Raw genomic sequence first — 25,443 nt, 5'->3', positions numbered from 1 at the left:
AAATGAAAAAAAAAATACATCGAGAATTTTATTAGCATGGGATCTTACACCGGGATCTAATAAAACGTGATCCATCATAAAATGAATAAAACATACTTTTTACGATATTCCGGGAACGGAACCCGAGCATATCCTAAAAAACGGGTCAAGTGCGAGTTAGACTCGGGATATTGAGAGTTCCGTGTAAAGAGGCTAACGAAAGAACCAAATAAATGGTCAACCATTAAAGTATCTCTACCCTTGGAATTTTCATTCTGCATTCATATTGGTTGCTACCGCTGTAACATTAATCGATTTACTGTGAAAATTTTAACAGTTTAGTTATAACGGTTCGTAAGATACAACCTGGTGACGTTCGGAATCACAGATGGACAGACTGCCAGTCGGATTGATAGCATAGCATTAGAGTATAAGTAATATTAAGGTAGTTTAGGGTTCCGTTCATCCTTAGAACCCTTCGGATCCCTAAAAAGACAAGCTTATACAATAAACAATTTATATACTGATTAATATCATAATGTTTCGTGTAACGTAACATAATATGAAGCTCACGGTCATAAATTGAGAGTAACATATATATTGGATGTCTACATGTAAAATAAATTCAATAAAAAAAAAGCAATGGACGTACTTTCGCTCTTTCAAGAGCAAGATAAATTGACAACGATAGCTCAGCCTTTGTTCGATTGGAAGCAGGATAGGACACAGGAACGAGAGGAATATCATGATATAATTAGCCTAGACCTGTGTCCACTGTCCAGCATGCCCAGAAGCGGGATGACAAAGGGCTATGGCGACTGGCAGGCCTGCTGACATTAGGCTCATAAAAAATTGAAAAACAGAACAGAAAATATTGCCGAAAAAAATTAAGTCGATTGAAACGATTGAAGAAAATAAATTGTTTTCAAACTTTTATGTTCTTCACATATACACGTTGATTTTTTAGTCGTCTTACAAAAGGAGACCAGTTCATGTATCCGATTTTAAAAATTGCATTTTAAATTTATTTAAATCTCATAAATACCTATTTTTTTATCATGAACGTGTTCTAGTCATTGGATACATGAACGGTGTATAAAACGCGAAGTCGCTGGCAACGGCTGGTATTTCTTACAGTCATACTTCAGTATCCTTAAACAGCATCTGATTTTGCTGTGGTTCCTGGATATTTAATTCATGTTCGTATTTTTTTATATTGTTTTTAATATTGTAAAGAGTTTTTCACAGCCAGAGTACTTATGAAGCGGTGACGGGTGGTCGATACGGGTACCTGTCTACATAACATGATTTTTTGATGTTCAAAAGTGCCTCTGAGATGACGTGACCAAATGGATTTTGATTTTTGAGATCGTATAAAAAGATATGGTATGAACGAAATTAAACTTATGATAAGAATAAAATTTTAAATAGATGTCGGAACATAAATCACTTTAATAATTAGTTTTATAGTTACAAACTAACTATACAAACAACAGATTTAGTTAGAACTGGTTTAACAGTTGTTTGTTGTTGAGTTTGTGTCAAACACATAAATCTCAGATATACATGACATAACATACCTTGCATCTGCGCAAGAAATGTTATCATTTTGCGATGTTGCGTCTAGGAAACACTTATCAAAGCTGTTAATGTAAGGATGACAATGAACTGTTTGCATGTGTGAATACAAATATTATCTACTAACAACAGTCTTTGTTCATGTGACTTGTGAAAAACCAAGAGAAGTAAGTATTAAATTCCTCATTGCGGGAGAAAATATATTTTTAGGAGACTTCTGGGACGAATTGATTTACGCATAACGTATCGTATTAATGTCGTTCTTATTAATCATATTTAACATGATAAATAATAAACAAAAAAAGTTAGATGGTGTAAAAGTTGCTCGTAGAGAACTAATCTGTTTTTTGTTATTGCTTTCATAAAAAAAATAGTAAATGTAACCAAAAATGCGCTTCAAAGTTTTTATATTGGGTTTAATGGTTATACTACTTAATAGAACTCTCTAGAGCTATAAAGTAATTTAGTAACATTTATTGTAGTTTGTAAACTTTTTATTTTGTTTTGGTTTTACATACACACTCGAAAGCTACAGCAAAATCGTTAAAACGGATTGATATTGCCAATTTGGAATATTGCTCTGGTTCGTCAACTCTTGTGCAGTTAATTGGTGCGTTATATTGATAGTAGAAATTTAATAGCCTGAGTGCTTGTTGCCTTTTTTGAAGTGAGACCTATTGGATAATTTATAAGTGTTATATAGCTTCGAACGTCAATCTAGCTTTCCGATGTATTTTTTTAGATAGTATACTTAGTAGTTTTCTTTTCCTGATCACTTAAACAAAATTTTAAAACTACGTCAGTTTGTTCACCTGCAGAAATAATTGAATAGTATTTATAAAATACACAACAAAGTCTCTCTATACATCTTTAACCTACGACTTTTTTAAATAATTTGACATACCATGCGCCATACCCCATGCAAAAATATTTGGCATGGGGTATGGTTTTGGGTTATTGTCGGGGGCTTCATTAAGATACTCCTTTTTTGTTATTTTTTAAAATCGACTATAGTTCAAAAGTCAAGAACCCTTGCCTATAGTACAGTAAGTGTTTAATCTAAGATTAATGACACTTCATCTTTCCCGAGGACACCAACACCTGCCTTTTCATTCCATGACTCAACAGTTTTAGGAAACTCGTGATTTATGAAGTTAAATCTTCAGACAGAATCAATTAATTGCCTTTTTGAATTTATAAAGTAAAAACGCCAATCGCGCTAAAATATTTCGGTAAATGGAGGGAAGGTTCTTGAATATTAAGAGACTATTTAAACAAACTTCTCAACTATAGAACTTAATCATTGACGAATTGATAATTTTTGAAAGATAAGCGTTAAAATTTGGGACGAACCAAAATGGGTCGCGGTTCCAGCCACCCTCGTTTTGAGGACTTCATTTTGAAGGGTACGTATCCAAGGGGCAAAAGTGGAACCTTATTGCACAGGGTCTGCCATCTAACCGTCTGTCTGACAACCGGCTATATCTTATGAACCGTGTTAGCTAGACAGAATCAATCGAATACAGCAAAGGTGTGTACGTTCATAAATGGATGGATGACCATTTTTGTTATGTATTTCTATGGACTCATCAGTTTTGCGAGAACATATCTTAATAGACCTAACTCAGACTTAGAAAAGGTGGCGGTATCATATAAATGTATAATGTGGGCTGGTTCGAATGGTGGCCTAGGACGAATAATAATAAAAGGATTTTTCCCCCAAATCCATGGCACAGGGAATTAAGTACAAAAATTAAGACAGATGATTACTTCTTAAGCATTAAGAATATGTACACTTTCCTCATTGCAGCAGTTTGTCACCCGACGCCCAACTAACCAGAGTTTATGTTATTATTGCATCAAAACATATAACGTAAACCTTGTGTTTCGAGAACATTCAGATTATTAATCTCAATATTTACCAAGGCCTCATCACAAGCGACTACAAATTATAATTTACTTCTTGTTGCATATCAAATGTAACGTTGCTTACCTCCACCTACATAAAGGTCCATACCATGATGTTATATAAAGCGCAGTGTACATTATTTCTGACTTGTAAGCATGACTTGCATCTTATCCACAAGTATGACAGCCCTTTGGCGACTGCGTAGTTTACCGGGAATATTGCAGAGAGCTCACTTAGCGCTATGACTTGCAGAACATTGTGGATATAATGGATGCGAGTGTCAATTTGTGCCATTTGCACATGAGGAGTCGAAGAGCTTTGGTAACTAAAGATTGTAGCCTTTTTTGGGAGTTCCATATCGTAAAGGTAAAACGGAAATCTATTATCAAAGCTCCGCTGTCTATTCATGCGTTCAAGTAACCAGGCTGCTGCAGGCAAGATGTTGTATTTCTGTTTTTACTTTAATAAACTAGAAACATCATCTAAGAAAGTTTTTAAAAATAAAAATTCTAGGTTCAGTAGCAATTGTTGCTCTAACCTTAAGTTAAGGTTTTTGCAAATTAGTGTTATCATTAGCCTTTATCTGTTTTTCTCACCTTTATTGGTACGGGACCCTCCGTGTTATAGGTTCGACTAGAATTTAACAAGGTTCTGTCTTTTATTCGAATTGTCTGTTAAGGGCGAGTCACTTCAAGGGGGACATCAGAGAGTAGTTATTTCAGTGCGTTTATAACTTACCATTACGTTATTAATATTTATCTTTTAATGCACCTAATAAACGCATTTATTATTATAAAACTTCAAAATATACTAAATCTTTAGAATTCCTGGTTGACAGGATAGGTCAACGATCCCATGAACCACGTCCCATATTACCGGATGCTAAATGCGGAAAACTTTACCTCAATAAAAACACACTTATTTATGTGTTCACAAAAGACGAGAAAACATTTTAGAAGCTTTTATATTAGAATATAAAGAGAGAAAGGAGCTTAATTTAAAAATAATACACCGCTCAGATTCTCTTACCAATAAAATTAATTTTGGGGATTTTCCCTTACTTTGCCAATGTTTTTGTTTCCTCGTTTTCGATATTTTTAAAGGACATTTTTGCCTGCGACCGTCGAATTCCAGTTATCAATGTGATATTGTCATTAAATATTTGGAATTTTGTAAAATTTTGTTTTGAACCAAATAACAGTTGCGCTGTGATTTGCATTTAGGCTTGACTGCACGGTGAGCTCAACGTATCGCGGGTTCGATCCCCGCGGAGGACAAGCGTTTGTGTGATCTAGGAATGCTTGTCCTGAGTCTGGGTGTCTTTGAGCATGTGAATTGAATGTTTGTATGTTGCGTTACAATGATTTAATTCCTTAAAAAAATCTACGACACCTGCCTTTATTTCTAGACATACATCACACAGTATCAAATATATCCAATTATTTATTTCACAAGAATAATGATTTTACAAAATACTCTTGTTAAACACATCTGTATGAGTCATAGTAAAAAACGTTTTTAAAGAACACGAGATAAGCGCAGCGAAGTAATTGAATCCAAAGAGTGCTAGTCAGAGCAAATTATACTACTTAGTGATTGTGAGCAGTTGCTGTTCAATGTTCAATATCTTCACATATAGAACAATTAAAACTACACGCTGGCATGGGCTGGCTAGTACTTTTGTCACGATATACTTATATAAGAAATGATAACCTATATTTTTGATTCTTCATTGTTTGATGCATAGTTTTAATTTTAAAGGCGCAAAAAGAAGGATGTTGTAAATTTGATGTATCTGTATGCGGAATCGTGGCTCTCAAACAGTTTAAGCGATTTCAATTTAGTTTATTTTGAATAAAAGGTGAATTTTGTCCGGGCGTTCTTAGACATGTTTAACAAAAATCGGCCGAGCCATTTAACCGTTATGGTTTAAGTTTATCTGGTTGTCTTTTTTTGTATTTTATTTGAGGTGTATAGGTATAGGCACAATGTGACCGGAGAAGTATATTGGACCGGTTACCCAGTGATAGAGGTCACTTAAAGGTACCCAAATCACCCAAATATATTTTTAAACGGAGTTTTTTAGAAACAAAACAGTCCAATCTTAGTGTGTTTTTAGTGTGCTTTATTATGTACAAACCTAAGCCTGAAGTTATAAATATAAATGGAGTAGAGTTAAGATATTTTAGGTAACCATAAAGTTATTTAAATATGGACACACGAAATCTGGCCCATCAGTATGAAAAAATGGATTTTAGTTATCGAGATCGGGGTTAAATAACGACAAAAGTTGTCAGCTTAGCGGCGCATTTAACCACAAGTGAGCTGAAGCTTGAACACGATATCAAGTTTAAACACGGCCAATGGACTTCGGTACGAACGAAACAAACAAACAAGTCCAAAGTCACAAGTGCGAATAAAAAAAAACAAAATAGTAGCAGAACCTGTTTCGACATAAAACGTTTCTATTTTCGACTTCGGAGAGTCCATCTGATGTAATCCAATTTCAATTTGACGTGGCCCGAGGAATATGCGCCATCGGAACTTAATATAGTAACTTTATCTTTTTATGTTTATAAGGAATATGACAATTTAATAAATTGTTTGACGTTCAAAAGTGCCATATAATGGTCTTATTGAAATAAAGAATTTGACTTTGACACTATTTATGTGTCGCGTGACAGGAATTATATTTTTTTAATTCTAATGATGTCTATTTTATTAGTATTATTGTAAAAGATTTTTATACTTTTGAACAGCTCTGAATAGATTTAAAATAATTTAGAAAATATGTCGTTCAATTAAATGACATCCAAAGAAATTTATTTTATTTGTCTAAGTCTTGTTGCTTCATTATTTTTTTAAATCAATTTCAAAATCGCACTTTGCGTTTGGCATGGTGACTTTAAGTACTCAGCTAGCCGATCAATTAAATTTCAAGGGTGTATATACTAATATATAAAGCTGAAGAGTTTATTTGTTTGTTTGAACGCGCTAATCTCAGGAACTACTGGTCCAAATTGAAAAATTCTTTTTGTGTTGAATAGCCCATTAATCGAGGAAGGCTTTAGGCTATAAACCATCACGCTGTGACTAGTAGGAGCTAAGATACAGTGGAAAATGTGAAAAAAAACCGAGGTATACCTAAATCATTACTTATATCTTCTACCCACGGGGACGAAGTCGCGGGCAACAGCTAGTAAGGCAATAAAATTGTAGAATATTAACTTTAAGAATTTCCATCACGAACGGAACCAACTTTATACCTAATGCAATTAGCTTCCACAATCAGCAGCCCTTCAGGGTATAAAAAGGTAAATTGAAAAAGTTTCGTTATTTTGTCAAATTGTGGATGCTCCGGATTTATGCTCACTCCCAAGTGAGCCGTGAAAATAATCGGAGTATAATGGCGTGTTGTAATTTATATTTTTATCTGAATAAAGTGTAATGAATCATTATTTAAATTGAATGTCGTTAATCAAAACGGTACCTACGAAGGCTTACGGTAATCAAAAGTGTATGCCACGTTGTTGAGGTTCCATTGTTGACGGATATTACTGCAAAATAAAACAGAGCAATGTATGTACCCATGGGAGATTTCATTTAAATAAGTGACTTTTTAATTCGCAGTGCTTTACGCTACCTTAAGGCGACTGCCCACTACACCGTTCCATATCATGACCGTGCTATGAACGTGTCCGGCAAAAACATATTCTCTGTATTCAAAAGTATGCGACCATGCCCGTCGCCGACTGCATCGTCGCCTTTTTAATACAGAGAATATTTTTTTTGCCTGACACGTTCATAGCACGGTCATGGTATGGAACGATGTAGTAGCTAGAATCATTTAAAGATAACAAGACCGCGGTGGAATATACCAACGACCATTAAAATATTTAGTAATTTTTACGCCACTAAGAGTAGGTTATTATCCCTTGCAAAAATTCGCAAACATTCAAAACACATGCATAAAGAAGATTCAGATTTAGATCAAGTATTTAAGAAGCTCATAAATGTTCTGTCCGTGCGTTGTACTAACCCACAGAAAGCCCTTGAAAGGTCATTGGCATCGTGTCAGTACCAGCTGTCAGACAGCTATTCATGCAGGCTGTATTGCAGATATTTCTATCCTCAAGTTGAGATTGCATCATGTGAACCTATCTTGCAAGTCGTGCATCGCTGACTAACTTTGTGGATCTCAATATTTATGTTATCATTTTCCTTATATGTTTGAAGTATATGTCTTTACTTTGTGCAATTTCTGATGAATCTTAAGCAATATTAATACTTAAAATTTATTACATCGCTTGTTGTCTAACGATCTAAAACGTTAAATAAGTGTATAGGTAATATTTGGAAATGTATTGTATTGACCGTGAGTGTTCCGCCAATTTCCAATTATTGTGTAGGCAAAATGCTTAGGAGAGTTCGAATAGTGTCATTTTAATTCGGAATCGGGGCCTAAGCTTTAGAAGACGTGTTTGTGAATTTTGATCATTTTTTTAAGATGGAAAACTAAAACAGTCACCCTTATCGTTAATCTTTAATTCGTAGTCTTCACTGTTTTCAGGGTTCATTAAAATTCTTTCAACGTAGAAAGTACAAGAAAATTAAAGTAATTTTGTCAGTTGACTCTTATAAAAATAGGTGGTTATTGTTGTCTCATACTTATAATAGCTGTTGCAATAATCATGGAATAAGGATAAAAACTATCCTTTGTCTTAATCCAGATTATAAACTATCTGTGTACCCAAATTTGTCCAGTGGTTTAAGCGTTAAAGCGTAACAAACATGCATCCATAAAATAATGTTAGTGGGATTTTACAGTTTCAAAGGAGAGGCAACGCTGTACGACAACGCTGTCACGTTCACAGCTGTAAATATGTGACTTAAATATACACTAGTCTAGCTCTATAATAAGTAAAAAACTTACCTAAAACTTACTAGAAATGCATTAAACTATTTTATTATTACAAGGTCCATCAATCTAATTATTTTGTCTATTTTATTTACTTCACGACTTGAGCTGAAGCTGAATAGACGTACGTCGTTATGTATTAAGGGCAGTTCAAATGATTTTCTGAGATGTATAAAGACACGATGGATAAATTTTACATAGAGACATTTAACATAGAGAATTTCACATTTAAATAATTCACATAGTTCTTAGGTCTTGTCAAATGAGTTTAAATCTAAAATCTTTAACACACAAGTATGCTGCAGATGTGAATACATCTTCTCAACATTGTGTATCTTTCAATCTTATCTTCTCAAGGATAGTAGTTTGTTTAAGTTATATTATTTTACTTTCTCTGAGTAGAAACTTCGAGAATGTCTTCAAGTAAAGGTCAAGACATACTTCACATATACGTATGTATACCGAGGTTTGTTAATCTGATATTATATTCTGCAACGGTTTACTCAGGCGTATGCCTATGTCGGGATTGCCCGACTAGTTTCGGACTCAATTGGAGTCCTTAATCATGAGCTGACGCGGCGTGGTCGCGGGTCGAACTCGAAAAGTTCGACGCGTGATTAAACTGTTTTTCATTTAATAATGAATCATTCTCACGATAGTAACTATAAAAATCTTGGGTAATCTGAACATCAGCAGTCTATAAAGACAAGTTAGTCGTGAATATAGTTCTTGAGTACGAAATTGTTTTTACTCAATAATATTGAGAAATTCTAGTAAATACCCGGTCAACGACACCTGTTGTTAATCGAATCAGCGAAGCGTAGAAAGAGACATCGATGAATCAAATTGTATACGATTTTAAGAATTCTTTAGATACTACGAATTTATTGAATACAGATTTCTTACTATTCTAGTTTGAAATAGTATTTTCAATAACGTTTTGTGATATTTAATGAGTAAGTGTTAATTGAAAGGCAAGTGTGGATTGTAAGGGGATAAAGACAGTCTTGTCACGATTCAGTGAAACATGAAAATCAGTCAACGATTAATTTATTGATTAGTTTGTAACAAGCGGAGTTTCTATCGTACCTCTTTAAATAGCATAAATTTCAAAGTGTCCACTGTTGTATGAATGGTTCAAACGTAATGTATTTAAAACAAAATATTAGTTTAGCTGCTAACACTAAATTAAGTAAAAAGCACGATACAGCATACAGTAAAAGCAGAGAAAAAGAGCTATTTTTCTAGCAATCCTTCTAAAATTATCGTCTTCAAAGACAAAGTCCGGTTATTAAACAATTATTACAGCATCCGTGTACCAAGAAATTAATTCTACTCTTAATGCGCCGGAGTACATTGAAAATAGCGCCATCTATGTAAACCAGCTCGAACTACAAAGTAGGTACAGATAAATACATAGCAACTGATTGCGTAATTCCATTGTTTATAAGATTCTCATCAATAATAACATCTGTAATTAAACGTATTTAATAGAATAGTGATAAAAAATGTGTAGACAAGCTACAGTTCATGACCTTGGCACGTGCGAGCTATTCTCGGGTTTGTATACATTGCCACTTTAATGCAATAGTTTGTTTGCACTGCTCTTGTTCCGCCATCCATGGATGTGTTACATTGTGTGGTTACCGGTTCGTAATATCTTGTTTATCTGTCAGTGTCAGTGTTGGCTTCGGCTCTCTTACTCAGTATCCGAATTGATATGATCAGATACAGTTTTATTGTTGCTATATAAAGCTAAAATACTTCGAAATATTTTAATATTTTTGTAATACTAAACAGTTTTAAAGTATGGTGATTAGGTGTTTGTTAAAATAGATATTGTGTGGCGTTGCATTGTAATGGTTTTATTGGTTTATGTCTAGTGTGAGGTATTTAATTGTTTGTGAGTGTACAATAGTTTCGGATGATTCAATAAAGTGAGTTTTCGTTATTTTAAGGTTTATTCTATTATAAGTGTGTTGTTGTTTATGTCTGTCTTGTTAATGTCCTATGTATATGCATGTATGTATGGCTTCGTATTCTATTTTTTGGTACATAAATAAAAATAAACAATCTATTTGAGTGTATTTTTGGCTAAAATCTCGATTTAAAAATAAAACGCGATTAAATACCAATGTAAAACGACGAAAAAAACATCCTACTAGTATATAAACGCGAAAGTTTGTTTGTATGCTGATGTTTGTTCCTCCTCAAGCAAAAACCACTGAACGGATTTAGACGAAACGTGGTACACAGATAGTTTATAACCAGGATTAACACAGGATAGGATAGCATTTTGATACCGATTTGATGTTCCCGTTGTATCATTTTCGATACGTAGAAGACAGGCCCGCGGGCTATAGCTAATAAAATCATATATAACAGTCGTTTATTTGTTAAAAGGTATGTGTTTGTATAAAACGAACCGACAAAAGTGTTTACCTTTTTAAGTAACTAATCAAATGGAATATAGATTAAACATATTATCGGATACGCAGTTATAACGGTTACTTTTATAAATAGTCGATACATGATCATTGATAACGTAGGTATACTATTTATCAACAAATCGTGTTTTTATTTATGTACTTTACCAATAACGTTTCGATAAATGTTCTATGTTGTATTTTTGTATCTTTTGTAGTTATATCTAGTATCTATAGAAAGTACTTTTCTAGAATGATACGTAATAATGACGATAAATGTTATTTTAAAATGATATTTCAAAATATACAATATTCATTTATTCAAATTATGCTATTAAGCAGCACTTTTTAAATGTCAAATTGCAATGGACAGCAGCCAAATTTGCCAACCTATCATTGCTTTCGCTTCGAGATAAAAATTGGCGCAATAAGCTTCCTAGCAGCTCGCTGTCTTTCAGTTTACAAAACATAACAGATTTAATTATTATTAAGTATTCAAAACCTACAATATTACTAAACTAACCATGCTAACCTAACCTAACCAATATATAAACATGTAGTATGTATATAACATACATACAAATTATAATTTAGTCTCCCACACTCGGCGTTAAAACAAAATAACAATTTACCGTTTTTTTTTGCACATTGACATTAAGTGTGGTATTAGAGTTTTTATTTTGATCTCTCAAGGCTTACCACAAACACTGGTTAATTGTGGAAGCGAGATAGCAAGTATTTTGCGTCTCTCTTCTAATAATGTAGCCGTAGCTGATATATCGGAAAATGGACAACGTGCGGAATACGGTCTGGGCCCAAATTCCACTATTTACAATGGCAATGGGATGAATGAATGGAACTGGATTTAGATAACACTTTTTCCAATTGGAGATTCAGGGCTTCTTTGGTGTTTTAAAATGAAAGATCTAAGTTACGACACGAAACGAAAATTTTATCACATGTAGTTCTATCCTATGCCTTTCAATAATACCAGACTATGAATCTCCCATTGTTGTGCACGTACCTCTTATCATATAGGGTAAGTTTTATTTGAGCATTAATCACTAAGCTATCTCACTGAGGGCCATTGCAGATTCCAACATTTGAAATCCAAGTTTTCTCACGATGTTCTCTTTATTTTTGTCAGTGGTGTCTCAGAATAATTAAAAAAGAACATTTAATTGAGAAAAAGTCTCATTTTTTTGTTTTCCTGTGCTGGGATCGAACCTCCACCTTGTGCATTTAAATCCATGCATAAAACCGCAAGGCCATTTTTTGCATAAAATTCAATTGTTTGAAAAACGTATTGTCTGTGGAAAGATAAAGTCTAAAAGAAACCTTTTTGAATAAAAAGTCACAAATCCCTTTTTGTCAAAGGCAGTAAGATATATTTTAATGAAGTTTAAATAACAACTAAATAATTGTGTTGATTTTGAAATGATTTCAAACTCAAATAATCATAGATTTCGTAAACTAATGTTAATTGTCTTTTAGGGACAGACAGCTGTCTGTTTTAGTAATAAATTTTATCAAAAATTTGATTGCTTTCTTCAAATCTGATACGATAAGGTTTCTTTTAGAGTTCTATACAAGACAGAATAGTCTCTAGGTATATCTCTTAAGCCGTGATTGCAAGACAGTAATTTTTTTTACAGATTATGTATTTCTAAAAAAATAAATAGTAAAAATGAAAATCTAGGTTAAGTAACTTGTGAAAATATAATTTACTTAAGTCTATTTGCACGGTACCCTCAACGTCGTGAATCGGACTCGAATTCCACTGCTTTTTGCACGAGGCAACGCAGGCTTCCGGTAACCGAGTCATAAGGTGCGATAGATTAAGGAGTTCAAATAATATGATGGTCTACATATACGAGACATAGCTCACATAGCCAACCTTCAAACCGCTCAATCGCGCGAAAAGGCCTTATCATTAAAAAAAAAAAATTGCAGATTAGAGAACTTTTCTCTAAAAAAGGCACATGTTCTTAAATGCACATGTTATATTCACCCAAGCCTCATTCGCTTATTAACCGATTCAAATATTGAACAAAAACTGAATAACGCCATTACGTATTAACGTTTTTAAATTTCAAAAGTCTGCAGTCTCATATTTTCTTTTAGTATATTCTAGTACTTTCCATTTAGCTCCTTTCTATCCTTTCAAAGGGTACGAAAGTCTTGATATTTACTTAGAACCAAAACCTTAATAAAAAGCCTTTTCATTCCCCCGAGTTTAATATCTGCTGAAAAAGCACTTGTAATAATGTGAATGAATATGTAGGCGAGGATGATACGCAATTATTCCTCTTCTAGGGTTCTGTAGCTTTGTCTCGCGGTTTGTGTGTGAGTGATAAATCGGTACAAAAATTGAAGCTTTGATGCGATATATTTTCATTTATTTACTGCTCAGACAGTTAAGTAAACAAGTTTAAATGTCAAGTCTTCAGAAACGAATCAATTTAAATTAAATGCTACGATTTGGAAAAAGTAGAGTGTTAATTTCGACCTCCGAAAATATGTCATCATCATCCACAGCCTTTATCCTCCCACTGCTGGGCATAGGCCTCCCTTTTTCGTGCCAATTTCTACGGTCCTGTGCTAGCCTCATCCAGACTCGACCCGAGACCTTTATAATGTCATCGACCCATCTTGCTCCCGGACGACCGACGCTTCTTTTGCCTTGTCTTGGCCACCATTTTGTCACCGCTTTAGTCCACCTGCCATCACTTCGTCTGGCGAAGTGGCCTGCCCATAATATCAGTGCGTGATTAATTGCAATGCAATGCCGCGCACCGACTGAATTTTAGGGACTATTGCACGGCGGTTCCGGTTTAGTCAGTAAGAGCCTGACTGCCCCGGTTCCTCTACCGAGGAGGTATAACCTTTAGTGTCCTGTCCTATTCATATTCTATTCTACTTCACGAAAAACAAACCGTGAATCAATTTTCTTCACAAAAATATGTTTTATATTTATTGGCGTCGGTACGGAACCCTTTGTTCGTTCGTCCGACTCGCACTTGCTTTTAAAATAAACAGTGATAGATGTTAGATGTATCAAATGCCTGACTATGAACTTGAATAATCCCTGGTCACTTATCAAAAGAAGTCAGCGTCAAAGTTCTCATTTTTTATCAATAATTCATACAGATAGAGCTTTGCGCGGAGTTTACATACGAGCGGATTAAAGATAGTAAGTCAAAACAATTAATTAATTATTGTACTATCTTATCTATAACAACCGGAACTCAAAAGGGTAAAGTGCAGTGTTGGTTTTGTTAAAAATGCTGTTTTTCTTATATATTATATATGAATTAAATTAATAAACATCAGCTATTTTTTTGTTCTCATTATCATATTGATTTTTAATTTAATCCTAGACAGGCATAGAAGCTGCAACGAATAGGAAGTAATCTGTGCTAATGAGTAATCTCTGATCAAAGCAATAAAATTCGTGAAGCGACAAACAAAATTGCTTAAAATATCATTAAATAATATTTTTTTAATTGTATTCTAGAAATATCTGATAATATACATGCTGACTGCAACAGTCACTAAAGTCAAGGTCACTGACCGAAAGATAAAATTTTACATAATAACAATCAAACTTAGTATTTACAAAAATTTTGAAAATGTTAATTAATTTACCTTTAGACAGAGGCAGTTAATGTAATGACGTATTTAAATCATTCTTTTAATGTGTAATGTTATTTAGGTACAACAAAAAAAGTGACGGGGACCTTGAAATCAAGATTTTTATAAATAAAACTATGATGTCAATAAAACAAGTTTTTTTGGATTTACATCATTTAACCCTCAGGCAATTTAGGTAAATTTCCAAGCCTTAAATTTGACCCACTTCCCGGTTTAATATGTTGCGTGACAATGCAATATTTTTATGACATGGTGTTGATTAAATGCTGGTACTGGATGGAGGTCACTGTTTTGAAGATTACTTTAATCCCACATCAAGAAAACAAGCTAAAAACTCGTTATACGTTGACCTTGGATTGTTATTCCTTCTCAAAATTGCAGTGAACCATACAACTTACATTTTCATTTTAGTCTATTGTAATTAAGACTAGCTTAGCGCCATTATAAGAATAATCCGAAACTTACTTCCGTATTAAAATCCTTGATACCCAAATTTGAAAAAATCTCTGACAGAAATAATGATAAAAACGTAGTTGAAACAAATTAGTGAGAATAAGAAAAGAAATAAAAATTATATCATGTTTCGTATATAATTATTTTAATCTTTCATAATATCAGATTTTAATTTTGAAACCCTACTATTATTATCCCCTACTACTATTATTAATGCTTTAACTCCGATCTACAACAAAATAATTAATTAAAGTCAGAGTGGACTTGCTTCGTCCGTTCTTACCCAAAGACAATTGTTCATTGGCTGTCAGTGAAGTCATGAGTCTCATTTCCTCAATTTAGATTCGCTATAAGTAACAAAATCGGTTTATGTTTCGTAATCTATAAAAGCTAAATAAATAACATATTTTATATTATTAAAATACGGGATCAAAAAGACAAAACACCTTTTTAGTGCGAAGTCAACATCCCCATTAATTTTACTCATCAACTCGTGACGTATTGGTGTGATATTGTACACGTTCAATTATTGTGGATAGCAGTATCTATTACCTCATTTGCTATCTGCAAAACTGTCACATTTTTCGTTCAGTTTTATTATTGTTTGCCACATTTAAAATATATATTTCAACATAAGTCTCTCTACAATTGAAGTGGTCTGAGTAGGAGTGGAGCGTTGCCTCCTTTTAGTGGTCTTATTTTCTGCACTTTAGGTATATAAATAATGTATTGTAACCGTAAAGTCATAAAGTAAAACAATTGCAGTTGTGCAAGCTCCTGTTACCCAACTCTACAATCGCTCTCTGCTCCACAACTTGAGTTTTGACTGGCCTGTTGGTCAAGTGGTTAGTGACCCTGACTGCTATACCGGAGTTTGTGTTGTTATGTTTTGTAATGTATGTATTTAGAAAACTGTATATAAGTATGTTTATCAGTTGTCTAGTACCCATAATACAAGCTTTGCTAGTTTATGTTTTGGAAAAAAAACATAAACTAGGTATATAACTTAAAGAAGTGGTACTGAAGTAGGTACCCTTATACACCACTTCTTACAATACTGTTTGAATTAACACAGTTCGTATTTTCAGGTCAAAATCACATGGAACAGACTTTCTAAGAAAAAGAAAGACGTAGTAATCAGAAATGTTCTTATCAATATTCCTGTTAGTGTTAACCGCTCTCATCATCTGGAGACTCTTGGATGATGAAGTGTCTCCACTGGACAAGCTGCCGGGACCACCACGCAGGCCTATTATTGGATCTACATTAGAGTTCCTGAATATTTCACCCCGTAAGTATATTACTAATATTAAAACCTCGAAAATTTGAATGTATGGATGTTTGTTACTCTTTCACGCAAAAACCACTAAACGAATTTTGACAAAACTTGGTACACAAGTAGTTTATATCCTGAATTAATACAGAGAATAGTCATTTATTCCGATTTTATGTTCCCGTCGGATAATTTTCGATTTCTAGCGGGCGGGCCCGCGGGATTCAGTAATATATATTCTCGAAGGTGACGTTATATTAGCTCACCAGATGCCCTACTCAGCCGCCATAAGTGCGATAAAGTGAACAAAGAGCTTTTGGTCAGTAACCTCAGTCAGTGATAAAGTGATTAAGGCATTTAGCCAGGAGTCGCAGGTTCTCGCCGTGTCTGAGTTTTTAATTTTTCCATTATATTTATATTTAATAGCAAAAAAGATAAGGATTCTTGGCAATTACCTAGAAAAGTAAGTATAATTCTGTTAACTTTAAACTTAAGTTTCCATGAAAATCAACTCCTTAAATGAGTTGATGATTTGGAAAAGTAGCATCTTTATTAGCAGATTGCTTTAGTATTAGGCTAACAAGAATTACGTTTATTCAAGAAAATGAAGAAGCCGTGAAAAAATAAAACGAATAATCATAACAACTTTACCTTTTTAAAAGCATGTTGGGTTCGGTGTCTGATCTAACGCGTTATACAAGGAGCGAATGACCATCTGACATTCAACCAAGTTGCTAGGGCAACAGATTACACCCTAATACGATCCTAACACGTTCACCTGCATAGGTCTCTTTCCATATAGGGAAAGTTAACCACGCTAGCTTTACGGGTTAGCAAATTCAGATTCCAAGATTTGGAATTTATGTTTCATTACGATGATCTTTCACAGTTTAAAGTTAGATTGTTAAAAAAGGATCCTGTATATACACGTGGTAATAATTCGGATAGACAGCTAGAGTTTGCTATAGGTGGTTCGCGGTAACCTTCAAAGTTATCACTTCCTAAAATTACTCAGACTCGGGCGTGTGTTCAAACTAGCAACGTCAGCTTTATTAGGTCAGATAAGGATTTATAAGCAGACACAGATGTTTACATAAAACAAGATGTTATCTAATGATAAGACTGGTTTTATTGATTGCTTGTAATTGCAACCGGCGATAAACATTGTCTACGTGAGTGCCAAGTCGAAACAGACTGTATCACTGATCTTGTTTGCTCAAGACGAGGTATTTTATGTTATATTTTGTTTTGATAATAATATGCGTAGGCTTAGTCAAGTGTACAGTCAAAACAAAAGATAGTGAACATTATCAGACTTACTGACAAATGTACAATGACCTTTTGATGTTCAGATTTACTTTTTGAAGACATTTCATTTGAACTTTGCTTGTTCCGTAGCAAAGGGTAAAGATGGAACCGTATACTAATACTCCGCTGTCTGTTGGTCTGTCTATCACCAGGTTGTATCTCATGAAGCATGATACATATTTTTCACAGTTGTTGTATTTCAACAATTGGATGGACTACCAATTTGTTTTTCTTAGGCATATCTTTACTTAATTTCTAGTATCCCGAGTTCCACTCTTACTCGGCCGGTATAGCTATTATTTCATTCAGAATATACTAATTAATAAAATTAATTTCACCTGGAGAAACTTAAATGTAATCTTCTCTAAATACATTCACTTTCATTATTAAACGATGTAACGGTTTACTCACGCGACTCGTGATCCCGCCAGGTCTGCTCATGACTAAGGACTCCGGTTGGGTCCGACACTAGTCGGGCACCCCCTATAGATACGCGTAAGTAAACCGTTACATCATTTAATAATGAATCAGTCTCGCGAAAGTTATTATAAACAAAAAAAACACTCACTTTCCTTAGGGACGATGACGGTTAGTACCTATTAACCAAACCTAATTGGCCTGTTTTTGCTTGCCGTAATTACTAACGCTGCTCAAGTGCCCAAGACAAATAGTCAACTAATAAGAAAAGAGAAATAAATCTTTCTTCAGCTTCCTTATTTCACCAAGGGAAGATAAGACTAATACAACGAAAAACATTACGTAATGAGGGGTTCTTTTTTAAGTCTGATTAATGCTTCAGACAATTTATTTAGATCGTAGACTCTCATTTTATACACGTTTGGATTCAAGACTAGCAAATGTAATTTTTGGTAAACTTTTATTTTGCTTGAGGAGAAACCACATTTGTGTTTCGAGTTGAGAACCTAGATTACTACATAAACTATGACATACATTGTTTTTTAATTTTATCACATCAATAAAATATATGATGAAACGCTTCAAGGATGGTCAAACGTGTAGAGTGGGGCTACTAACATTATTTGCAAGTGTACTGATAAGTGACGTCACTAGTTTTATCAACAATTCTTTTAACGCGCCTCTGAGAAGAAACATTAAATATTTCCATTGAAAGTTACATTTTCTTTTAAAAATATTTATGAACAACAGAATCTTCGCTTCACTGCGCATAGCATTATTTCTTTTTATAAAACCACCGCGAATGCTGAGAATTTATTCAAAATTGTTGGTAGTTGATCTTAAAGGTGGGTAAAATGCTAGCATAACGTCATGCTAGCTCCAAACTGTAGAAATCTCAGGATGGGGGGGGGGGCACATTCGGTGCAATGGATGTGGTCCCAGATTAAGGCGAGGAGGCTGACGCTCTTTACACGTCATCATCGTCACAGTACTAGAAACCGAGCCGCGATCCGTGTATGAAGGATTGCATAGAAATGCACCTATCCCAAAAATCGGATGACGTAGCATCTCGGTATAAGTGTAATCAGTAGCACTGACTCTACCCGTTCCACCCCCAAGGGAGGGATCGTCCATGAGGATTCCCCGTCTTACCAAAAAGAAAAAGGCGTTTAATAGCGACCGTAGCCCATTTTTACTCTTTTATTCTCGGTACAAAGCATAGTTTCACTTTGATCAGCCTTTTACTTTCGACTTGCTGACTTCGGAACTTTTCGATATGATGTAAGGTTGGAGGTGAATAAATATTGATAGAACCAAGCACTCGTAGCGCTTGCACTGAACTTTGTGGATGTATTTAAATAGTTTACAAGTTCGAGAGTACTTAATGCAAAGTTGTACAGCAATCGACTGGGGTTTATTTAACGATTTGCAATCTACAAGTTTGATGGAGATAAAATGTTGGTTAGGGTTTCTTATGTTTTGAAAATTGTTGGTAATTTGTTAAATGACTATATTCTTCCAATTAAGATATATTTACTGTTGGGTTAAAATAAGACGACCAGTTTAACAATAATAGTGTCCTGACCAAATTTGGGCCTGCGCGGGACATGCGTAGTACAAGGGTATGCATCAACGCACTTGAATTCTCTGCTCCCTTACACTCATTGCCCGATGGGATGGCAATCCCATATCTAGACATACGGGGACGTTTGGTCCGAAACAAAGAATCTATTACTAAGCTGTTGTTCTTTTTCAATAAAATTATTAGCGTACCTTGGGCTCGAACCTTTGACTTAGCAGTAATACGGTCTTACACCAATTGTATCACATCATCATCGGCTTAGCCTTTTCCCAGGCACACTTCTTCAAGTTTAAGCCTTTCAGATACATGCTTCATTCATTCATGCATTCAGTATGTGAATGGAAATCCTATGCATAGTGAACTGGTAATTCAAAAGTTCCTAACTTACAGGTGAAATGTTCCTGAAGATTCGACAATTCACTAGAGATTATGGAGACCGCTACGTCATCAAGATATTCAAGAGAAGAATCCTTCATATTAATAGCGTTAAGGATGTTGAGGTATGTACCATTTTATTAAGAAAGACCTGAGCCTGAAGTATTACCTTATAAGTTGAGAATAACAGAAGTTAGATCTAAGAAATATAAGTTTGTCATGCCCAATAATTCTTATTAATTCTCTTCATCATTATCATCATCCACGACCTTTATCCTCCCACTGCTGGGCATAGGGCTCCCCTTTCTCGTGCCAATTTCTACGGTTGTCTGGATGAGGCTAGCACAGGACCGTAGAAATTGGCACGAGAAAGGACAGGCCTATTAATGCTCAGCTACTAAATATTTTCATCGTAAAACCTCTTTAACTCTACACAAATTGAAGAAGAAGAGGTTCTGCATAACTCTGTACATTTTGAAAGTCGGTTGCAAATGCAAATTATAACAAAAACAAACTCAGGAAGATTGTTAGCTCAAGTCAGTGTTGCTTTTAGTCTGTTGCAAAGGCTGAAGCCCTTTCGACGCTTTGTCGAGGGTCCTTGTTGAATTGCTACATAAGGCTCTGTTTGTGGTTAGATTGTTTTACACACTCGTTGAAAACTCTAGCTTACTTTTTTAGTAAGTGAATACATATTAAATCCGATTTTAGTAAATTGTCAGGTTATTATTAAATCTAACAATGATTAATGACTAGAACACGAAAGATCAAATGAGGAAGTTTTAAATATGACAAAGTTTGTTTAAAAACTGTTGAAAGATTTATATATTGCTTTTGAGAATTTAAAGATTTTATCCAAACTCAAAAACGAATTTTGTGCGAAAGCGTCGATTTCGAAATCTTTGGGTCTTTCGCGATATCACATTTTGTTCTTAACTACGTGTATGCCTTTGCCTCATAGCAATGAGCCCGGTTTCACTTATTAAAGGAAAACGAAACTGATTTCATACGCAATTTCACTCTAACAAATAAAGGGTGGGGTTTATCTCTATTCTAAACATTATTTGCACTAGTCAGGCATTGGGTACAAACATTTTCATTTGGATGTATGGATGGCTCTTTTTTACTTTGCAACACGTTCCTTTACTTTATTGCAATCTTAACTGTATAGATACGAATCTGACAAAGGTTTCAATATTTTTTGGAACACAGGATAAAATTGAAAATAAAGAGTACCCTGACATTGAAAACTTTCACCCTAACAACTTTTTAATAGATCGACTGATTGTTATAAACATGTATTCTTACACTTCGAACAAAATTCGTCCGGGAGCTTTGATGCCACAGACAGACTGACATACGTTCAAGTAGACAAACGTTAAACTTATACAACTCTTTTTTTGCGGCGGGGTTTAAAAATAATTAAAATCAACGTTAATGTAATGCTTAGGCAGAATTTTGTTGCCGCGATAAAAATGTTTCAATATCGTTATTCTTTTGCATTTGACAGATAAGATATACCGCTAGGGATTGCGATATTTGGAAAATCGATTACTCATTAATTTATCATCCACCTGGTCCCTCGCTACGGCTTTTTTTTAACCAATTTTTCTTGAAGCGCATCATCAAGTCAAAACGTTTTGCGGTGAGTCCCAAACGAGTTGGATTCTGATTCCTGGCCCCAATTAGCTTTAGACTAGGATAAATAAAAGGAGGGACCAGAGACCTTTTAATTCATGTGGGACAGTAATGGCTAGTTATAATAATAGTACAAAGCATTGAAAAAGATATATAGAATATTATTTATAGCACAACAAATGTGTAGAGGATTTGTCAAAGATAAGTTACATGGTGCTAAAACGTTTGACCTTATCACTTATACCGATGTCTTAAAGACAACCAAAAGTATATTTTTCTTTTCAGATTGTCCTCTCCCATTCAAGAAATATTAAGAAGAGCAAACCATACACGTTCCTGGAAGCTTGGCTTGGCACCGGACTACTGCTCAGTAGTGGTAAGACATTACTATTATAAACTAACTCTTTCAACATTATCTCAAGCTACGCTGGCTGTCGTAAGTCGAATTGATGTCGGCGCAATTAGTTCAGGAGGTGGGTTTGCCGTTATCAACTACTTTACCGGGTTGGAGTCGGCTTCAAGTCTCCCGGGATTAGTCAAAATTGGGTTTTTGACTAATACAATTGAATTAATCTATCAGATAGACTTTAAAAAAATATTTGCTTCGTATTTTTTGTATAAGTTGAGACAGTGAGTTTAAATATTATGTGACGTCACTTACCATTTCAGCAAATCTAATATCAAACGTTCTAGAAGCATGAAATCATTTCCTTTACTGTAAAGTTTTTTTTCCAAAACTAGAGCACTTAGGAAGAGAGGCAGGTACGGGGCGCTGTCTCAAGTGCTACTTAAATATGATACGCTAAATACTAACAGCTTTCTGTAGATGAGTATTTTAAATTAAGTTTTTTTTTGTATTATTATAATTTTCTCTAACTTTAGTAGAGACTTCCCTTTGAAGAAAAGGATTTTTGCGTTCGAACCATCAAAAGAACACACCTCTTTTCAAACAACACACAAACTAGAATATTTTTAACACAAAGCACTGATAAACGTTTAATTCTAAGAATGGATTCTGGGCGCGTCTTTGAACAAGTTAATCCTTTGAAAGAATAATGTTAGATGTTTAATAGATTTTATGTTAGTTTTGGAAAAAAAGAAAGCCGATCAAAATCAGGGAAATCTAAAAGGAAAAGTCGTTCAAAATGATTTCCTTTATTTTTAAGTCTTGAAAAAAAAACATGTAATTAGGGTCTTAAACGGTGTGAATGAAGGATTGCAACGCATTGCCATACACCGACACAAAAACGCGGATGACGTAGCACGGCGGTTCAGGTTTAGTCAGTAAAAGTCTGACACTACCCATTTCCTCCCCCGAGGGAGTGGGTGTCCATGAGGATTCCCCCGCCTAAACAAAAAAAAAAAAGGGTCTTAAACGGTTAAAATATATATATTTATTTATCATCAGAATAGCATCTATATAAATTAAAGAAAATATAATGTAATCAATTAAAAATAAACTGAAATTATTTAAAGATCGATTCATTAATTTGGCGTCTCTCTAGCTAGTTCTCGCTTCCAAATTCCTTCTATTTATTACATTCAATTTATTCTCACTAATTTAGTTTAAACAAATGCTCTATAATTCCAATAAAGCGCATTGTGGTCACAAAGCGAGTTGTTTGCTTGACAAGGGCACTAAATGCGTTGATAAGTGCCACATTGAAGTTGGTTAATTCGTTTCAATTATACGTTTTAGGCACGACACTAATTGGTTTAAACTCATTTCGATCATATTGCAATAGTGCCTAATTGTTTTAATGGGGTTTGGTAGGGCTGTCACAATATTTATTGGTGTATTGAAACACTTTTCCTTACTTACCAAGGATAATATTCATTTACCAACAAAAAAAACAACCGTCTTCAAATAAAAATAAATCTCGATTTATAATCTTCGTGTTAAAAACGACTACAAAACCATAATTTTACCTAAAAAGGATGTGCCAGGAAGAAAAACTACAAAAAGTAAAAAAATATTTTTATAGAGAATTTGTGAGTATTTATCGCTTAAGGCAGTTAAACTATGGCAAAGAGGATTAAAATAAAAAATGGAAAGGTTTTTGTTTGAGTATTGTGTGCTACTGAGTACTGTGATATTATTATTTTGTGTTTACCCATTTTCCAAATAAACAGTTTACGTATGAATTGCAATTTGTATCTCTGTAAGTGCTCTCTACATTGGTAACAGTATAATGCTGATTTGGTTTTAAAAACCATATATCTACGATTCTTACAATAGCGCATTTCACTAAAATCTGTTAAGTCCGTAAGACGGATTTCCAAAAAATAATGGATACGATTATTTTGTTTTATCTTTTAAATAAAAAACTGAAGTGGAGATACAGTGATTTCAACGCTCGCGTTACGTCACTCATCAGTACGCTTTTTACTAGCAAGTGACGTTTTTTGCTCCCACTACCAAACTTAATTGCTTATCTTCCTTATTTTTTAATTATGCGATAAAATGAAAAACACGTATTCATTTTTTTTTGGGAATCTGTCTGACGGACTTACAAAACCTTCTACAACGAATAAAAAAAATACCAACTTCGCTGCTGAAAAGAGAAGCAACTTATCAATAGCAACCTAATACCTTTTTCCTTTAGGTGCAAAATGGCACAAACGCCGCAAGATCTTGACTCCGACGTTCCACTTCAACATTCTGAAGAACTTCGCGGTTGTGATGGAGGAGCGAGCAAGAGGTCTTGTGGAGAGGCTGCGAGGACTGGACGGGGCTGAGGTCAGTCTGATGCCGGTCATCAGTGACTACACACTGTCCACTATCTGTGGTAAGTAAGTAAAGGTGAAGGGCGTGTGGAAAAGTGGTAACGATGATCGGATTGCTTACATATATTGTGAGCATTAAAGCCACGTGCTGTAGAAGCCTAATGTTGCAGTAGTGGATGACCGACGCCACGGCGTGTAGGGAAATGCTCGCTTCTACAATTGTAAAAAAAAACTTTAAAAAGGCGGTGCTGGGCCACCCCACAACAAGGAGTTTCAAACAAAATGCCCTTTTTTTCTTGTGGATAGTTATCCTGACAAAACTCACTTTTATATTCCAGCGGCCAAAAAACAAAGATGAAATAGTATAAAGTCAGTCACCCATATTTATAAACAAAATAATGTTCCTACTTGATAAATGTAAACTGGGAAATCTACTAAATATCCCATTACTTCCAGAAACTGCAATGGGCACACAACTTGACGCAGACAAATCAAAGTCTACTGTAGCCTACAAAAACGCCATTATGGAAATAGGTGGTCTTCTCCTAGCCCGCCTTACCAGGGTGTGGCTCCATAATGAATACATCTTCCGAAAGTTCCCCATTGGTAAACAATTCGAGAAATACCTTCACCAAGTTCGTTCCTTTGCTGACAACGTCATAATGGAAAGAAAGAGTACTTGGAAACCAGGTGAAGGGGACTTCAAAGAGGATGATGATAGCATCGGACAGAAGAAGAGGCTGGCTATGCTGGATCTTCTGCTGGAAGCGGAGAATAAAGGGGAGATCGATTTTGAAGGGATCAGGGAGGAAGTGAACACTTTTATGTTTGAGGTTAGTAGTATGTCTGAATAGATTTTCATTTGTTTGTGCTTGTCGAGTTTTCTGGTTTGTTTATTCTTGCTTACGTAGTGTAACCGTTTACCGTACCATAGAAACATAATGTTTCTGCTAACAGCTAACTGTTTCATAACTAGATACCTGAAATCAGGACTAATAAAATATTACCTAGGTGCCATGAAAGTATAATTTTTATAAGTATCCAAACATTGACGAATTTAAATGTTATATAATAGAATTAACAAACTACACGAGTATTTAGACCTCCGCTCTTCTCTGATATTTCAAATGAAATATACTTATTAAGACCAAAACCATGTTATTCACATTACAACAAGAATAAATCGAAGGTTTGAATTCTGTATTACAT

The 25,443-nt window shown here is 34.6% G+C and overlaps 1 protein-coding gene across 1 annotated transcript in view; it reads left to right on the top strand.

The window, feature by feature from the left end:
* Positions 1 to 10,092: 10,092 nt before the first annotated feature.
* The window catches only part of LOC113493792 (cytochrome P450 4C1-like), a 28,109-nt gene continuing 12,758 nt past the window's right edge, over positions 10,093 to 25,443 (top strand). Inside the window, exons 1-6 of the mRNA XM_026871813.1 lie at positions 10,093 to 10,321; positions 16,006 to 16,208; positions 19,888 to 19,997; positions 21,793 to 21,883; positions 24,114 to 24,296; positions 24,691 to 25,067. Coding sequence (XP_026727614.1) covers positions 16,061 to 16,208; positions 19,888 to 19,997; positions 21,793 to 21,883; positions 24,114 to 24,296; positions 24,691 to 25,067 — 909 coding nt within the window. The 5' untranslated portion in view covers positions 10,093 to 10,321; positions 16,006 to 16,060. The remainder of the gene's footprint in view (positions 10,322 to 16,005; positions 16,209 to 19,887; positions 19,998 to 21,792; positions 21,884 to 24,113; positions 24,297 to 24,690; positions 25,068 to 25,443) is intronic.

Source organism: Trichoplusia ni, chromosome 5, assembly GCF_003590095.1.
Source record: "Trichoplusia ni isolate ovarian cell line Hi5 chromosome 5, tn1, whole genome shotgun sequence".
Taxonomy (NCBI): domain Eukaryota; kingdom Metazoa; phylum Arthropoda; class Insecta; order Lepidoptera; family Noctuidae; genus Trichoplusia; species Trichoplusia ni.
This window is presented reverse-complemented; position numbering and strand designations above follow the sequence as displayed.